Source organism: Anomaloglossus baeobatrachus, chromosome 1, assembly GCF_048569485.1.
Source record: "Anomaloglossus baeobatrachus isolate aAnoBae1 chromosome 1, aAnoBae1.hap1, whole genome shotgun sequence".
Classification (NCBI taxonomy): Eukaryota; Metazoa; Chordata; class Amphibia; order Anura; family Aromobatidae; genus Anomaloglossus; species Anomaloglossus baeobatrachus.
Window position 1 is genome coordinate 926,632,749 of NC_134353.1, and position 19,113 is coordinate 926,651,861.

The 19,113-nt window shown below is 45.6% G+C and overlaps 1 protein-coding gene across 2 annotated transcripts in view; it reads left to right on the forward strand.

Annotated features, from left to right (window-relative positions):
* Positions 1-19,113, forward strand: part of WDR7 (WD repeat domain 7) — a 539,004-nt gene that overhangs the window by 431,365 nt on the left and 88,526 nt on the right. For both annotated transcript variants that reach the window (XM_075328136.1, XM_075328145.1), the window contains 2 exons: positions 2,673-2,755; positions 9,997-10,096. In XM_075328136.1, the coding sequence (XP_075184251.1) occupies positions 2,673-2,755; positions 9,997-10,096 (183 nt within the window). The remainder of the gene's footprint in view (positions 1-2,672; positions 2,756-9,996; positions 10,097-19,113) is intronic.

A 19,113-nucleotide genomic window follows, 5' to 3' on the forward strand; every position in this document is an offset into this window, starting at 1 on the left:
GTCCCAAGCATATATGTCCCTGCAATGCCCTGCACATGAGGTAAGCGACATAGTGAATCAGGAGAACTATTCTACATTTCTAATTGGAGGTATTTATTAATAATATTAATATTACACCTACTACATATTGGGATAGGATGTTGGAGATAGGAATACCCCTTTAAGCCTATATGTCCCAAGGTGGGAGTTTCCGTTATGTTTTGTGAGTGGATTAGATGTGGTACTTAAAATTTACTAAATATGGGGATTTAAAGAGCACTCGTCCCATGTCTGGCTTTTGCTCTTCTTTTGTTCAGTCTGCTCCCCTGAGTATTCAATTTTTTTTTCCAATTCCATTATTACCAAGGGGGCGTAGCTCACAGGGAGATTATGCCGCAAAGACACGCCCCTTTGGTATCCTGTGAGCCATATCTGTAGAATCTTCTGGCGGATTTTAGAAATTAAAAAAACTGAATTATCGGGAACAGCGAAAATGATCACGAAAGCAAGCCACAATAAAGAGTAACTACACTTTTTATACACTGTATACAATTATCCTCCAGGCGTTGCACAGTTATAATTCTTTTTAATATGTTCCATTTCCATATATTATATTACCTTTCTTTTCTCTTTAACATACTCCATTACCATGTTTTTACTTCATTCTCTCTTAAACGACATGATGCAATGCTGTTTTAATTGCCAACTTCATATTCTTTTATAAGCTGCTTTGAACTGCTGCTCTTGCAAGAACCCGGGCTCAAGAATTATTTACAAATACACTTCCCCTCAATATGATTAAACTGTGCACCCAATTCTTCAATATGTGCTGAAAGTGGGTGGATCATCTTGGATATGTCATTTTAATAGAGCTTTTTAACACCATTAGCATTTTTTGTCCTCAAATCTACTGAAATGTTTTCAGTGGTAGCAGTTATATGACTGAAGATTGAGGTACATGAGTATTATTTAAGATTTTATTGGATTGAGGTACATGAGTATTACAGTCTCTCACCGTACAAACACACTTCACGCGTCAGCATGGGGAAAGGAGCAGTTCAAAGCAGCTTATAAAAGAGCATATAGTAGGCAGCTAAAACAGCACTGCAGCTTATGAAAGCAGTTTTGAACTGCTGCTCTGGCAAAAATCCATACTTGCATACTATTTACAATTACACTCACCTATGCAGACACATGAAGAGTGTTTGTAAATAGTTTTTGAGTTCGAAGTCTTGCTAGAGCAGCAGTTCAAAGCAACTTATAAAAGAGCATATAGTGTGCAGCTTATGAAAGCAGTTTTGAACTGTTGCTCTGGCAAAAATCCATATTCACATACTATTTACAATTACACTCACCTATGCAGACATGGGAAGTGTTTGTAAATAGTAGTTGAGTCCCGATGATTCTTGCTAGAGCAGCAGTTCAAAGCAGCTTATAAAAGAGCGTATAGTAGGCTGCAAAAACAGCACTGCAGCTTATGAAAGCCGTTTTGAACTGTTGCTCTAGGAAAAATGTATATTCACATACTATTTACAATTACACTCACCTATGCAGACACGTGAAGAGTGTTTGTAAATCATTTTTGAGTTCAAATTCTTGCTAGAGCAGCAGTTCAAAGCACCTTATAAAAAGAGCATATAGTAGGCAGCTGGAACAGCACTGCAGCTTATGACAGCCGTTTTGAACTGCTGCTCTGGCAAAAATCCATATTCACATAGTATTTACAATTACACTCACCTATGCAGACACGTGAAGAGTGTTTGTAAATAGTATTTGAGTCTTGATTCTTGCTAGAGCAGCAGTTCAAAGCAACTTATAAAAGAACATATAGTAGGCAGCTGGAACACCACTGCAGCTTATGAAAGCCGTTTTACACTGCTGCTCTGGCAAAAATCCATATTCACATAGTATTTACAATTACACTCACCTATGCAGACACGTAAAGAGTTTGTAAATAATATTTGAGTCCCGATTCTTGCTAGAGCAGCAGTTCAAAGCAACTTATAAAAGAACATATAGTAGGCAGCTAAAACAGCAGTGCAGCTTATGAAAGCAGTTTTGAACTGTTGCTCTGGCAAAAATCCATATTCACATACTATTTACAATAACACTGCCCTACGCAGATGATCATTCTTGCTACAGCAGCAGTTCAAAGCAGCTTATAAAAGAGCATATAGTAGGCAGCTAAAACAGCAGTGCAGCTTATGAAAGCAGTTTTGAACTGTTGCTCTATCAAAAATCTATATTTACATACCATTTACACTCATCTACGCAAACATATGTGAAGTGTTTGTAAATGGTATTTGAGTCCCGATTCTTGCTAGAGCAGCAGTTCAAAGCAGCATATAAAAGAGCATGAAGTAGGCAGTTAAAACAGAACTTTCATCATGCCATTGGGGAGTGAAGGAAGTAAAAGAAAGCAATGGCGTTTTATACAAAGATTAATAATTTTGTAAAGTCCGATTAATAATTAAATTTTAAAAGAATCTTTACTCCTTAAATATTGTCTAAGCCTGTGCTTAGTTTATACGCTGATGTAACAGAGCTGTATTATGGCGGATCTGCAGGTAATCCTCATGTGTGATCGTACCTATGACTAAAAAATTCAGCTCTGCTACATCCGTCTCTGAGAAAAAGATGTGGAAATCTCTACACCTGGTGTCTTATTGATGTTTATATGTTTTATATTGAAGGTTATGGACATTATAATGTACTGCCTGGAGGGATCGCTGCTGAAGAAGAAGGGGCTGCAGGAGTGCTTTCCTTCCATATGCCGGTACGTGTCTTCTTGGTGGGATACGGAACTGAGCTCTGCTACATCTGCATAGATATGTTTACAGCTGTCGGACATAATAGAGTTTGTATTAGAGGAGCGAGCTGTAACCCAGACCCTAATATCTAGTCAACAAAATTTTCAATAATTTTGTAAAATATTTTTTTGCTCTTCTTTTTTATTTTTTTTTTTATTTTATTTTTATTTCTCTGCTTGCTGTCAGTGAATTCAAGCAATCTTCTTTATATCCTGAAACTGAAAACCTGCGAACACCGGTGTAAAGAAATTGTAGTAATTCATACAAGAACATTTTTTTCTTCCGTCTCGTATAACTAAAGACTTGGAAAAATATAAGTGCTTGCTCCCGAAACGTCCCCGTTCACATGTGCGGATATTTCTGCAAATAACGCTAATTGAGCATGTCCAGGACAGATTTTCCTCCTCTTAGGTTTTCATTCACTGACAGCAAGCAGTGGGAACGAAGGTAAATCATAGCAGAAAATATATTTAAAAAGTTGTGGTGCTTTTCTGCTCTTTACAAGTCTCTTTTTACAAAAGTCTAATTCCTTCGGTATTATATATTACCTTCTTTTTCTCTTAAATGACATACTCCCTAAACATGTTAAAGGGAACCTGTCATCAGGAATTTGGCTTTCAACCTAAACGTTTCCCCCTCTGCAGCTCGTGGGCTGCATTCTAGGAAGGTTTCTGTACTTTTTGTGCCCCTTTTTAAACCAAAATAAACACTTTATAAACTTGTACCTTTCTGTTTGAAAATCTTGTTAATTTTCCATGGGGGCGGGCCGTGTGGCGTCCGTTGCTGTAGCTTACGCCGACGCCGTCCCCCATGCTCCAAATCATGCCTCATAACGCCGCCCACTGCGCCGAGGTCCCGTGCACGCCGGGACACCTAGTGACGTGGTCGCATGCACGAGAGTATGGGCGGCGCTGTGATTGCATCGCAAGTGCCCGCCCATACTCTCGTGCCCGCCCTTTCCCCACTGCCTCCAGCGTTCTGCGCCGGCCCGACGTCACCTCCTTCCCATCGTACCCTGCAGCAGGAAATAGATGGGAGGAGCGGAGCACAGGAGAAGCAGAGGATCTGAGCAACGTACAGAGGGGAGAGCGCGCACACGAGAGTATGGGCGCGCACTTGCGATGCAATCACAGCGCCGCCCATACTCTCGTGCCTGCGACCACGTCACTAGGTGTCCCGGCGTGCACGGGACCTCGGCGCAGTGGGCGGCGTTATGAGGCATGATTTGGAGCATGGGGGACGGCGTAAGCTACAGCAACGGACGCCACACGGCCCGCCCCCATGGAAAATTAACAAGATTTTCAAACCGAAAGGTACAAGTTTATAAAGTGTTTATTTTGGTTTAAAAAGGGGCACAAAAAGTACAAAAACCTTCCTAGAATGCAGCCCAGGAGCTGCAGAGGGGGAAACGTTTAGGTTGAAAGCCAAATTCCTGATGACAGGTTCCCTTTAATTCTTCCTTAAACGCCACCATGCAGTGCTGTTTTAACTGCCTACTTCATGCTCTTTTATAAGCTGCTTTGAACTGCTGCTCTAGCAAAAAGTCCGAGCTCAAAAACTATTTACAAACTCTTTTTCATTTGTCAGTATGGGGGAGAGGAGCAGTTCAAAGCAGCTTATAAAACAGCAGATAGTAGGCAGTCTAATTCCTTCGGTATTATATTACCTTCTTTTTCTCTTAAACGACATACTCCATAAACATGTGTTTACTTCATTCTTCCTTAAACGCCACCCTGCAGTGCTGTTTTAACTGTCTACTTCACACTCTTTTATAAACCGCTTTGAACTGCTGCTCTAGCAAAAATCCAGGCTCAAAAACTATTTACAATTACTTTTCATGTGTCAGCATGGGGAGAAAGGAGCAGTTCAAAGTAGCTTATTAAAGAGCAGATAGTAGGCAGTTAAAACAACACTGCAGCTTATGAAAGAAGTTTTGATCTGTTGTTCCAGCAAAAATCCATATGCACATACCATCAAAGTTGGGCAATAACCAATCTTTTACTGGGTCCTGAAAGCCAAATTGGTCAAGAATCTGGGTTCCAAAACTATTTACAAACACTCATGTGTCAGCATGGGAGAAAGGGGCAGTTCAAGGCAGCTTATAAAAGAGCAGATAGTAGGCAGTTAAAACAACACTGCAGCTTATGAAAGAAGTTTTGATCTGTTGTTCCAGCAAAAATCTATATGCACATACGATTTACAATCACAAATTTGGGCAATGACCAATCTTTTACCAGGTTCTGATAGCCAAATTGGTCAAGAATCAAGGCTCAAAAACTATTTACAAACACTCTTCACGTGTCAGCATGGGGGAAAGGAGCAGTTCAAAGCAGCTTATAAAAGAGCAGATAATAGGCAGTTAAAACAGCACCGCAGAGTGGCAGCATTGCAGATTTTGAAAGCCGTTTTGATCTGCTGCTCTAGCAAAAATCCATATGCACATACGGTTTACAATCACAAAATTAGGCAATGACCAATCTTTTACTGGGTCCTGAAAGCCAAATTGGTCAAGAATCCGGGCTCAAAATCTATTTACAAATACTCTTCACGTGTCAGCATGAGAGAAAGGAGCAGTTCAAAGCAGCTTATAAAAGAGCAGATAGTAGGCAGCTAAAACAACACTGCAGCTTATGAAAGCAGCTTTGATCTGCTGCTTTAGCAAAAATCCATATCCACATATGATTGGTCAATGACCAATCTTTTACTGGGTCCTTACAGCCAAATTGGTCAATGTCCGTCGTGTTTGTTGTTACCCAGCTTTCCTAAGAACAGATAGGACAGCAGAATTTGCAAGAAGTTTTCCGAAGGTATGCTTCCAGGATTAATGAGGTTGAGGACGTATCTGATGAGGGAAGTGTTCCCGGCCCGTGGTTTCCAGCTGTAGATGAATGGAGACAGATGTAAAGCGGCAGAAATGTCCGTGAACAGAACCGCTTGTTCATCAGAATCCTCTTTTGTCGGAGATAATTGAAAACCGAGCTTTTACTACCTTGCATCTTAATTACCTTCCCTGTAAACCGAGTGATGAGACGCCGCTTGTAAAATGTGAGTAATTTGCTGTCCCGCTCTTTAATAAACTGGCTGTAACGAGTCCATGGTAAGAAAAGGAGCAGATGAAAGCACCGACGGGACGGCAAGCAAGAGCGAGGCCGGCAAGCAAGAGCGAGGCCGGCGGGACGGCAAGCAAGAGCGAGGCCGGCAAGCAAGAGCGAGGCCGGCGGCTCCATACCTACCTACTTGTAATCCAGAATTGTCTCCAGATTGCCAGATGTTTTGGATAGGAGGAAGATAATAAACTAGCCCTAAAGGCCCTCTCACACGCAGCGACGTATCTAACGATATATCGCCGGGGTCACGGATTCCGTGACGCACATCCGGCATAGTTAGCGACGTCGTTGCGTGTGACAGCAAGGAACGACCGTTAACGATGGAAAATACTCACCTTATCGTCCATAGTTGACACGTTGTTCCTTTTTAAAAAAATCGTTGATTGTTGAGCACGCAGGTTGTTCGTCGTTCCCGAGGCAGCACACATCGCTATGTGTGACACCCCGGGAACGACAAACTGTAGCTTACCTGCGGCCGCCGTTACGTCCCGCTGCTCTCCGCCCCTCCGCTTCTATTGGGTGGCCGCTTAGTGACGCTGCTGTGACGATGCTGTGACGATGCCTGAACTGCCCCCTTAGAAAGGAGGCGGTTGGCCGGTCACAGTGATGTCGCCAGGCAGGTAAGTATGTGTGACGGGTGTTAGCGATGTTGTGCGCCACGGGCAGCGATTTGCCCGTGACGCACAAACGACAGGAGCGGGTGCTTTCACCAGGGATATCGCTGTGTGTCACACTCCCTTAAAGCCCACTTTACACACAGCGACATCACTAGCGATGTTGCTGGTGGAAGCACCCGCCCCCGTCGGTTGTGCGACACAGGTAAATCGCTGCCCGTGGTGCACAATATCGTTAACACCCGTCACACGGGACTTACCTGCCTAGCGACGTCACTCTGGCCAGCAAACCGCCTCCATTCTAAGGGGGCGGTTCGTGCGGCATCACAGCGACGTCACACGGCAGCTATCCAATAGAAGCGGGGGGGCGGAGATGAGAGGGACGTAACATCCCGCCCACCTCCTTCCTTCCTCATTGCGGGCAGCCGCAGGTACGTAGTGGTTCCTCGTTCCTGCGGTGTCACACGTGGCGATGTGTGCTGCCTCAGGAATGATGAACAACCTGCGTCCTGCAACAGCAACGATATTCGGGAAAGGAACGACGTGTCAAACATCAACGATAAGGTGAGTAATTTTGATTAATGGTCGTTCCTGCGTTTCACACGCAACGACGTCGCTAACGAGGCCAGATGTGCGTCACGAATTCCGTGACCCCAACGACATCTTGTTAGCGACGTCGCTGCGTGTTTTTGCTTTCTTGCAGGTTTTTGATGCATTTTCATTGCATCGGTCACTTATATTACTCCCTGCATATAGTGCTAACCACTGAGCCTCCATATAGTGCTAACCACTGAATCACCATAGAGTGCTAACCACTGAGCCATCTGCCTATCTGTCTGTCTTTCTCCAGCCAACTATTCGTCCATCTTTGCATATCTGTGTATCTATTTTCTGTTTGTCTTTCTTCTTATTTGTTTATCTGTGTGACTGTGGGCTCATGCTGATTAAAATCCGTTTTAAGGGTACCGTCACACTTTAGCGATGCAGCAGCGATCCCACCAGCGATATGACCTGGTCAGGATCGCTGCTGCGTCGTTGCATGGTCGCTGGTGAGCTGTCAATCAGGCAGATCTCACCAGTGACCAGCCCCCAGCCAGCAGCGACGCGTGGAAGCCACGCTGCACTTGGTAAGTAAGGTAAATATCGGGTAAGCAAGCGCTTGGTTACCCGATATTTACCTTTGTTTCCAGCGCACACCGCTTAGCGCTGGCTTCCTGCACGCCAAGCCACAGTACACATCGGGTTAATAAGCAAACCGTGGTGCTTATTTACCCGATGTGTACTCCGGCTACGTGTGCAGGGAGCAGGGAGCCGGCACTGGCAGCGTGAGAGCGGCGGACGCTAGTAACTAAGGTAAATATCGGGGAACCAAGAAAGTGCTTCACTTGGTTACCCGATATTTACCTTGGTTACAGCTTACCGCAGGCTGTCAGACGCCGGCTCCTGCTCCCTGCACATTCAGGATTGTTGCTCTCTCGCTGTCACATACAGCGATGTGTGCTTATCAGAGGGAGAGCAACAATAAAAAAACGAACCAGCACTGTGTGTAACGAGCAGCGATCTCACAGCAGGGGCCAGATCGCTGCTCAGTGTCACACACAGCGAGATCGCTAATGAGGGCACAAAAACCGTGACTGAGCAGCGATCTCAATAGTGATCTCGCTATTTGTTAAGCACCCCTAACACTTCTGACCTTGGAGTTCTGCTCCAATTTTTGAGATTTGTATACAAGAGGTTTTGTTGACCTTAGAGCCTTTCCACCCCTTTTCATTCCTGCTTATGTTCTTTCCTTTCTTTGTCATCCTTTCTTCCATCCCTTTTCTTCCTTTCTACCTCTTGTCCCTTCCTTTCCTTTCTTCTTTTTCCAACTTTCCTTCATTACTTTTATTTTTTATCTTTCCTTCATTCTTCTTTCTTTCCTTCCTTCCCATATCAATTAGTTGTTTTTCCCCTGCAAATCCAAGTGCTGTACACCTACCTTTATTTCTTTACATCCTTCCTTCCCTTCTTTTTTTCACATAATCTATCCATTAGATTTTTTCCCTGCAATACCTAGCACTGTAACCCTCTCCCTTCTTTCTTTCATTCCTCTTCTTACTTTTCTTATCTTTCTTTTCCTCCTTTTCTTCCCTTCCTTCTTTCCTTTCCTGTCCTTTTATTTATTTATTTTTTTTACTTCCTTCCCTTATCTATTTATAAGTTGTTTTTTTTCCTGCAATACCTAGTGCTGTGCACCTACCTTTCCCACTTCTTTCTTTCCTTCTCTTGCTTTCATTTTTCTTTACTCTGCTTTCCTTTACTCTCCCTTCCTTCTTTCTTTCCTTCTTACTTTTCTTCCTTCTTTTCTTCTCTGTTTCCTTCTTTCTTTCATTGTTTTTCCTTTCTTCCTTCCTTCTTTCCTTCCTTCTTTTCTTTCTTCTTTCCTTTCTTCTTTCCTTCCTTCTTTTTCTTTCTTTCTTTCTCTTTCTTTCCTTCTTTCTTTCCTTCTTTCATTGTTTTTCCTTCCCTTCTTCCTTCTTTCCTTCCTTCTTTCCTTCTTTCTTTCCTTCTTTCCTTCCTTCTTTACTTCTTTCCTTCCTTCTTTCCTTCCTTCTTTCTCTTTTTCTTTCCTTCTTTCTTTCATTGTTTTTCCTTCCCTTCTTCCTTTTTTCCTTCCTTTCCTTCTTTCTTTCCTTTCTTCTTTCCTTCCTTCTTTCCCTCCTTCCTTCTTTCCTTCTTTCCTTCCTTCTTTCCTTCTTTGTTTCCTTCCTTCCTTCCTTCTTTCCTTCCTTCTTTCCTTCCTTCTTTCCTTCCTTCTTTCTTTCCTTCCTTCTTTCCTTCCTTCTTTCCTTCTTTCTTTCCTTCCTTCCTTCTTTCCTTTTCATTGTTTTTTCTTCCTTTCTTCCTTCCTTTTTTCTTTCCTTCATTGTTTTTCCTTCTTTCCTTCCTTCTTTTCTTCCTTCTTTCCTTCCTTCTTCCTTCCTTCTTTCTTTCTTTCTTTCTTTCTTTCCTTCTTTCCTTTTTTTCCTTCTTTCTTTCCTTCTTTCTTTCTTCCCTTCTTTCCTTTTCATTGTTTTTTCTTCCTTTCTTCCTTCCTTTTTTCTTTCCTTCATTGTTTTTCCTTCTTTCCTTCCTTCTTTCCTTCCTTCTTTCCTTCCTTCTTTCCTTCCTTCTTCCTTCCTTCCTTCTTTCCTTCCTTCTTCCTTCCTTCTTTCTTTCTTTCTTTCTTTCTTTCTTTCTTCCTTCCTTCCTCATCTATTAGTTATTTTTTCCTGCCATCCCTAGCTCTGTGCGCCTGTGATGACCCGGTTGCCTGATCCTGAGGCCACGTCTTCCTGGTGCAGTTTCGGCTTTTCCTCGTGGTGTCTGCAGGAAACTTTCTGATCTACAATATTCTCCTTTCTCTCAGTGAATCCCCCGTTATTTGTTTGCGTTCTTCCTGTCGCCCCTCTGTCCTCCCGGTTCTGAGCTGATCACTTCTCGTCTGTTCTTCCCCTGATTTTCTAGATTCTACATGGTCAGTTACTGTGAGCGCAGCCACAGGATCGCGGTGGGCGCGCGTCTCGGATCAGTCGCCCTGTACGACATACGGACTGGAAAATGCCAGGTAAGGCGGCGCCCCCCATTTTGTGCACGTTTTGCAGCACTTTGCTTGTTTTCTTGCTGTAATATTTTGTCTAATGCAATAAAGATCAATATTTTAATGAAGAGAGTAAACGGCCGGTGCTCTCTGTTATCAGGAGATCAGAGGGCAGGTCAGACGCCGGCAGATAATAAATTAAAGCTCTCGGCTGCTTTGCAAAATGTGCACTTTGTGTTGCTGTCATCAGATCGTGTCGCTTCTGGATCTTTGAACCGGACACATTTTAATGTAATGAAATATGGAGAGCGGCGGCCGCATGATCAATGGAATGTGCCGGAAACCTCATCAGTGGCCATGAGCGGCACAGATACCCAGCATCTGCCAGAAACAAGGGCTCCCACCCGAGGAAGCCGCCAAACACGAAGATGGTGAGGAATAAAAACACACAGCGGGCCAAATTTTACTGTATAAAAGAAAAACTGTCCCTGTAGCAATAAATACAGAAGGTAACACAGGATCCACTATTTACAATAGATGTCACAGCTCACCTCCTCCTATTCAATGAATAACACCTCTATATACAGTAGATAACACAGTATCCAGTATGCATAATAGGTGATGTCACAGTTCACCTCCTTCTCCTGTACAGTGAGAGAGAGTACAGGATTCACCATAGGTGGTATCACAGCTCACCTACTCCTCCTCTTCCTGTTCAAAGGCTGATAGCGCCTCTATATACAGTAAATAACACAGGACCCATCATTCACAATAGATGTCACAGCTCACATCCTCTTTTGGTACAATGACTGATAACGCCATTATATACAGCAGATAACTCAAGATCTACCATTCATAATATGTAATGTCACAGCTCACCTCTTCTTGTATAGTGACTGATAACACCTCTATATACAGGTTCCACCATACACAATAGATAATATCACAGCTCACCTCCTCCTCCTCCTGTACAATGACTGATAACACCTCTATATATAGTAGATAACACTGGATCCACCATTCAGAATAGGTGGTGTCACAGCTCACCTCCTCCTCCTGTACAATGACTGATAACACCTCTATATACAGTAGCTAACACAGGACCCACCATTCACAATAGGTGATGTCACAGCTCACCTCCTCCCCCTCCTGTACAATGACTAACACCTCTGTATACAGTAGATTACACAGGATCCACCATTCACAATAGGTAATGTCACAGCTCACCTCCTCCTGTACAATGACTGATGAGACCTATTGAAAACTGGTAAATAAGGGGCCGTTCTTTGCCGCAGCTCTTTGGTCCTAGGCAGGATATATTTATTTATTTTCCTCATTTATGTAGCGCCATTAATTCCGCAGAGCTTTACAGATGTAATCATCACTGTCCCCATTGGGGCTCTCAAACTAAATTCCCTATGATTATGTGTTTGGAGTGTGGGAGGAAACCGGAGAACCCGGAGGAAACCCACGCAAACACGGGGAGAACATACAAACTCCTTGCCATGTTGTGTAAGACTGGAGAACCGTCCACACGTGATGATGTACGCTCCTCTCCGCCTCCATGTGACGTGCGGTCGTGCTTTGGAGTTCTCATCTCACAGAGCATTGCTGTGTGGGTCAGATGTTGGTGCTGACTGTGCACAGTGTCCGTACTGCGAAGGAGCCTATAGATGCCTCTGTATTGTGTGTGCACTATTGTCCAGACATGTCCAGACTTCTGCATAAATGATGGGGACATTTGCAAATCAGGAGTCAGGTAAAGCCGGCTGACAACCCTTGTGGTAGCGATTCAGAAGTCTCTTGGTTGTCAGCAAGATTCCACAGCAGATGAAAGCTCTATTGCTCGATTCTTCTGACCATCACGCGGACGGGCCTGGGCTGCTTTCTTATTGGCACATGCATACACACACCAAGGTCCTCAAGGAATAAAAAAAGGTTGAGTCCAGTGGGCGGTCCTAGTAGTGATTGACAGCTGTGCATAGTCATACAGGGAAGATGGTCACTGCATAGGCCCGCCCACTGGACTCATGCATACACACATCAAGGACTTCAATTAAAAAAAAAAATAAGTTAAGTCCAGTGGGTGGTCCTACTAATGATTGACAGCTATGCATAGTCATACAGGGAAGACGTCACTGAGTAGGACCGCCCACTGGACTCATGCATATAAACCTGAAGGACTTTAATGAATAAAAAAAAAAAGGTTGAGTCTAGTGGGCGGTATTATTAGTGATTGACAGTGATGCAGTCATACAAGGAAGTTCGGCGCTGAGTAGGACCGCCCACTTGACTCATGCATGCACATCGGAAAGATTTCAATAAAAAAAAAAAAAATTGAGTCCAGTCCTAGTAGTCATTGAAAACTATGCATAGTAATGCAGGGAAGATGGTCACTAAACAGGACCGCTAATAGGACTCATGCATACACACTGGAGGGACTTCAATGAAATAAAAAAAAATTGAGTCCAGTGGGTGGTCCTACTAGTGATCGACAGCTAGGCATAGTCATACAAGAAAGTCTGTCACTTAGTAGGACCGCCCACTGGACTCATGCATACACACATCAAGGACCTTAATGAATAGGTTATGAGTCCAGTGGGTGGTCCTACTAGTGATTGGTAGCGATGCATAGTCATTCAGTAAAGTCTGCCACTGAATAGGACCGCCCACTGGACTCATGGATACACACATCAAGGTTTTTAATTAATGCAAAAAAGGTTGAGTCCAGTGGGCGGTCCTACTAGTGATTGACAGCTATGCATAATCATAGAAGGAAAACTGTGGCTGAATAGGATTGCTCACTGGACTCATGCATATACACATGAATGACTTAAATGAATAAAAAAAAGTTATGAGTCCAGTGGGCGGTCCTACTCGTGATTGACAGCTGTGCATAGTCATGCTGGGAAGACTGTCACTGAGTAGGACCCCCCACTGGACTCATGCATACAAACCTGAAGGACTTCAATGAATAAAGAAAAGATTAGGAGTCCAGTGGGCAGTCCTACTAGTGATTGACAGCTATGCAGGGAAGTCCGTCACTGAGCAGGACCGCCCACTGGACTCATGCATATACACATCAAGGTTTTTAATTAATACCAAAAAGTTTGAGTCCAGTGGGCGGTCCTACTAGTGATTGACAGCTATGCATAATCATACAAGGAAAACTGTCACTGAATAGGACCGCCCACTGGACTCATGCATATACACATGAATGACTTCAATGAATAAAAAAAGGTTATAAGTCCAGTGGGCGGTCCTACTAGTGATTGGTAGCGATGCATAGTCATTCAGTAAAGTCTGCCACTGAATAGGACCGCCCACTGGACTCATACACGCACCAAGGTTTTTAATTAATACAAAAAAGGTTGAGTCCAGTCGGCGGTCCTATTTGTGATTGACAGCTGTGCATAGTCATGCTGGGAAGACTGTCACTGAGTAGGACCGCCCACTGGACTCATGCATATACACATGAAATGACTTCAATGAATAAAGTAAAGATTATGAGTCCAGTGGGCGGTCCTACTAGTGATTGACAGCTATGCAGGGAAGTCCATCACTGAGCCCACTGGACTCATACACAGATCAAGTACTTCAACAAAAAAAACAAAGGTTTTGATAAAGGTTTTGCCAGAACCTGTGTGATCAGCTCCTCGGCCCTATGCATCATACCTGCAGGTCAGATACCACTTTAAACATGACCGTTTCCCTTTAAGTGGTTAAGCCCACCACAAGACTTCTGTCTGTGACCTTTTCCCTTGTTTCCATGTCTGGCCAGTTGCATTTCCAGTCCGGTCCGCGATGCACTGGTTCCCAGCAATCCCATTTATCGTACTGTACGTTCTGCACTTCTAGAAATGACCTTATACAGGTGCAATTTTTTATTTATTTTTTTTTTTACCCTTTGAATGAAAATGTTATTTTGCTTAAATCTGATAAAATCCCCAGCAATCAATATCGGAAAATTAGATTGTCCCCGTCGAGAAGGAATACAATAAAATTACAAAATAAAAAAAAACAAAAAAAATAAATAAAACCTCCAGAATGTTTTGAGAAAAAAAAAAAAACGTCGCGCGGTGCATTTGTAAAAGGATTGGAGGTTTCGGGCTGAGATAAGATCCAGCCGTGCGGCCGCCGTCTGCCTCAGCAAGGGCAAACAAAGCCAGGGGGGAGATTTCCATTGCAGATTCATCCAGGCTTGTGTGTGGCAGTCAGCACTTAGCTCGGCTTTTTATCCGCACCTCTGACCTCCGCTAACCACTTCAGAAACATCTCTGTAAATATGGGGCACGCTCCGCCGATATGGAGATGCACAGCGCGGAGGGCGGCTATTGATTTGGAGGTTTAGGAGGTGTGATTTCCCCCCCCACACCTTCCCCCTCCACCCTGCAACATTAACCAACAAGACAAAACCAATGTATTTACAGATTATTTCGGACTAGCGGTTCCCCCTTCCCCAGTCGCACGTTGTACTCTACTTTTAAGATCATATTTTTGGTGTTGTTTTTTGGGTTATTTATATGCAGAAAATCAAAAAATGTGACCTCCATTCTTACGATTTACTCACTTTTTTTGGCTTTGTAACACCATTTTGCCCGTCGCCACGCCAGCGCCACCAGAGAGATAGGTCCCCCTCCTCATTTGGACAGGAAACCCACTAAAATAAAAGGGCAGCACCTCTCTACCGCGTCAGTTCGGTTTCCTGTCCCAGGATGGGAGACCCAGAAGTGCTGTGGCGCTGCCACAGTGAAGGACGGCTTAGGTTGGGGTCCTTGGTGTTTATTCAGGAGCCTCAATTTCTTCTTTTCAATTATGGACTGGGTCTGGGTAAAACCCCTGTGGTTGATACGCCGGTTGTCTGCGTGTGTATCCTGCTGGGTTGTCCCCGCAGTTGTATACACCGGTCTCATATCGGGGTCTATGTCCTGTGGGGGGGGTGCCCCCTGGCAGTTGAATACGCCAGTCTCATATCCGGGTCTATGTCCTGTGGGGGGTGTGCCCCCCAGCAGTTGTATACACCGGTCTCATATCGGGGTCTATGTCCTGTGGGGGGGGGTGCCCCCTGGCAGTTGAATACGCCAGTCTCATATCCGGGTCTATGTCCTGTGGGGGGTGTGCCCCCTGGCAGTTGTATACGCCGGTCTCATATCCGGGTCTATATCCTGTGGTGGGTGTGCCCCCCGGTAGTTGTATACGCCGGTGTCATATCCGGGTCTATGTCTTGCGGGGGTTGGTGTGCCCCCCGGCAGTTGTATACGCCGGTCTCATATCCAGGTCTATGCCCTGCGGAGGTTGGTGTGCCCCCCGGCAGTTGTATACACTGGTCTCATATCCAGGTCTATGTCCTGCGGGGGTTGGTGTGCCCCCCCCCCCGGCAGTTGTATATGTCGGTCTCATATCCGGGTCTATGTCCTGTGGGGGGGGGGGGGGGGCCTGGCAGTTGTATACGCCGGTCATATATACCGGGACTATGTCCTGCGGGGGGGTTCCCCCCGACAGTTGTATACGCCGGCCTCTTATCTGGGTCTATGTCCTGCGGGGCGTGTACCCCCCGGCAGTTGTATACGCCGGTCTCATATCCGGGTCTATGTCCTGCGAAGGGTGTGCCCCCCGCAGTAGATACACCGGTCATATATACCGGGTCTGTGTCCTGCTTAGGGTTGCTCGGAAATTGTAGACGTTGGTACACCGTGCCGAGCCTGTGTTCTGTGGGGGTCAGTACCCCTGCGGTTGAGACGCCATTTTTTTCAGGCCGGGTCTGTGTTTTGCTCGTTTTGCTGTGTTTTGTCAGCATCATGCTGACAGACCCGCCGGATTACTGACTAGGACCATGCCCGCAGGCTGGTGCGGCTGCGGTGGCAAACTGGTCACTTACCGAGAGGCGGCAGTCAGGATTCGCATGGAGGAGGACGCGCTGTGCTAGCGGTGTGGCTGAGTTCTGGGTCTGGTAGGAGATGACGTGAGCCCGGAAGTGTACTATGCGCGTGTGCGGGCTCTGGCAAGACGGCACTGCCCATCGCTGCTCCCATAAAACGCTCCTGGGGACACAGTGTCTTTGCTTCTGACCGTGGAGTATCATGGACGATCAGGAGCTTTCCGAGCCGCAGCAGCAAAACCGGCAACAGCCGTCGCCATCATCACCATCCAGAAGGAGAGAGAGTAGAGGAAGTCACTCCAGTAGTGTCCGGCGGTAGAAAGGTTTCCGCAGGAGTCCTCAACCTGCCTCCTACAAGAACCCGGTACAGTCTTGGTCTCAAGGCTAAGTGACGTATTATGGGGTCTTACTTACTTGGTCCCTTCTCTGTCTTCTGTCCCTTAGGATAGACCGAAGAAACGTACAGAGAAGGTTCACAATAAAGAATGTCCCTTATGTAGAACCCCTCTGCCTTCTCGATCAGATAAAAAGCTATGCCAGGCCTGTATCAAGAAGATGATAGGTGAGGAGACCCCGGATTTTAATAGCAATCTTTGGGATGTCATCAGGGCAGAGATAAAGGATGCCTTGGGTGTGTTAGCTCGGCCTGATCCTACACAGCCCAGTACTAGCAGATCCCCCAGAAAGAAGAAGATTCGGACAAGGGAATCCTCTCAATCATCATCATCTTCCAATTCCCAGTCTTCTGCCTCATCTTCCTCCAACGAGGAGGTGAAAGGCAGACCCTGTTTTCCGACTTCGGATATTAACCGATTGGTGAAGGCAGTCCGTTCCACAATGGGATTGGTGGATGACAATGGCCTGGAATCTCTGTAGGTTCAAACATAAACAAGAACGCTCCTTCCCTGTCTATTCAAAGGTTAGACAGTTTTGGAGCAGTGACAGAAGACGGATAAAAAACCCTTTATCTCCTCTTCCTTTCGACATCGGTATCCCTTTCAGGAGCAGGACTCTTTGGGACCATTGCCCCAAAATTGACGTGGCAGTCTCCAAGACAGCCAGAAAATCTGCCCTGCCATTTGAGGATTGTAGGCATGCTACGGGACCCCCTGGATCGAAAGGCCGATGCCTACCTTAAGTCAGCAAGGAAGGCCTCAGCAGGAGCACTTTGACCCTCGGTAGCAAGAACATGTGTGGCTTGATCTTTGATGGTCTGGATGCAAGAACTAGAGGACCAATTAAAGGCTGATGTTCCTCGTGAGCAGGTGTTGGACACTTTCTCTCAGGTTAAATGTGTGGCCACCTTTTTAGCTGATGTTTCTGCAGACACCCTACGCCTTTCAGCTAAGGCGGCAGCCTTGTCCAACTCAGCAAGATGGGCACTATGGTTAAAATGCTGGCACGAGTACTCGCAGTCAAAATCCAGATTGTGTGCCGTGCCATGTGGAGGGGATTTCCTTTTCGGTAAGCTGATATCCTGGAAAAGGCTGGAAATAAGAAGAAAGGCTTTCCCACTTTCTCTTCTGCTTCCTTTAGAACCAGCTCCTTTTAGGAAGAAAAGATACAAGAAGAGGAAGACTGCGACATCACAGGAGAGGTGGCCAGAGAGTAAGAGACTGCGATCAGGGTTCAGGTTTGGCTCTTCCCAAGGAGGTAAGAAGTCTATCCAGTAATCCCATTCTCCAGGTGGGAGGTAGACTTTCCTCATTTCTTCCCGCCTGGCGCACCATTTCCTCCAGCTCCTGGATTCTTGAGATTGTGAGATCTGGTCTCAAGCTACAATTTTCATCGGTCCCTAGAGGGTCATTAATTGTTACATCGCTTGGCAGGTCACAGGGAAACAGCTAGGCTTACAGCGGGAAGTACAAGACCTCATAGGCAAGTCAGTCCTGGTCGAAGTTCCCAAAGGAGAAGAGGGCCGAGGATTTTATTCTCCATTATTTCTAATACGCAAGCCGAACGGCTCTTTCAGGATAATAATCAACTTAAAGAAGTTGAACCAGTATCTTGTGCCCCACCATTTCAAGGTGGAGTCAGTGCAGTCGGCCGTAAAACTTCTCTTTTGGAGATGTTTTATGGCAGTGATCAACCTCAGGAATGCTTATTATCACGTCACGGTTCACCCCTCTCACCATCAGTTTTTAAGGGTAGCCCGGACCATCAACGGATGAATGAAGCACCTTCAATTCCGGGCCCTTCCATTCAGCTTGGCCATGGCACCAAGGGTGTTTACGAAGGTGATGGCAGAAGTTATGACTCACATTCAAGAGAGGGAAGTTTTGATAGTGCCCTATCTGGACGATTTCCTAATAGTGGGCACATCGGGGGCACATTGTACGGCCCAGGTTCAGTCGGTCATCTCTATCCTACAGAACCTGGGATGGCACATCAACTTCGACAAGTCACGACTGACTCCCCTAACCAGTCAGGTCTTTCTCGACCTGATCCTGGACTCTCAAAACTAGCGATGCTTTCTGCCCCCAGACAAGGTGGCTTTGATCCGAGCAAAAGTTCACACTGCCATCTCCACTCCAGTCCTCACCATCTGAGGGGCCATGTCACTTTCAGGTTCCCTGGTGGTTTGTATTCCGGCCGTCCCCTGGGCTCAACTACATTCACGGGCACTTCAGAGGGATATCTTGCTAGCGCAGCTACGCTTAGGAGAGTGTGTGGACAGACACACAACACTCTCTTCCCAGGTCTGCCACTCTCTCCATTGACAGATCTGTTTACCACCAGGTCCAGTCGGAAAGTACACAGGTTTTGCTCGCTGAATCCCGACGACAGACCTTGGGCAGTAGCTGCTCTTCAGATCCCTTGGTCCTCGGGTCGTCTCTATGCCTTTCCTCCCTTTGTCTTAGTCCTGGCAGTGTTGAGATAGATCAGAGACGAGGGGGCTCATGTCATCCTAATCGCCCCCTTCTGACCCAGGAGGGCTTGGTTCTATTGGCTCCAGTGGCTGTCAGTGTCAGATCCATAGGTTCTGCCAGAGAGGCTGGATCTTCTGTCTCATGGCCCTCTGTCCATCCCCAGGTTTCCAGCCTCTATCTGACGGCTTGGAGTTTGAGAGGCGATTGTTAGAAAGTAGTGGTTTTTCATCAAACCTAATTTCCACTCTCCTACGTAGTAGGAAGCCCTCCACCACTAGGATTTATGCCAGGGTGTG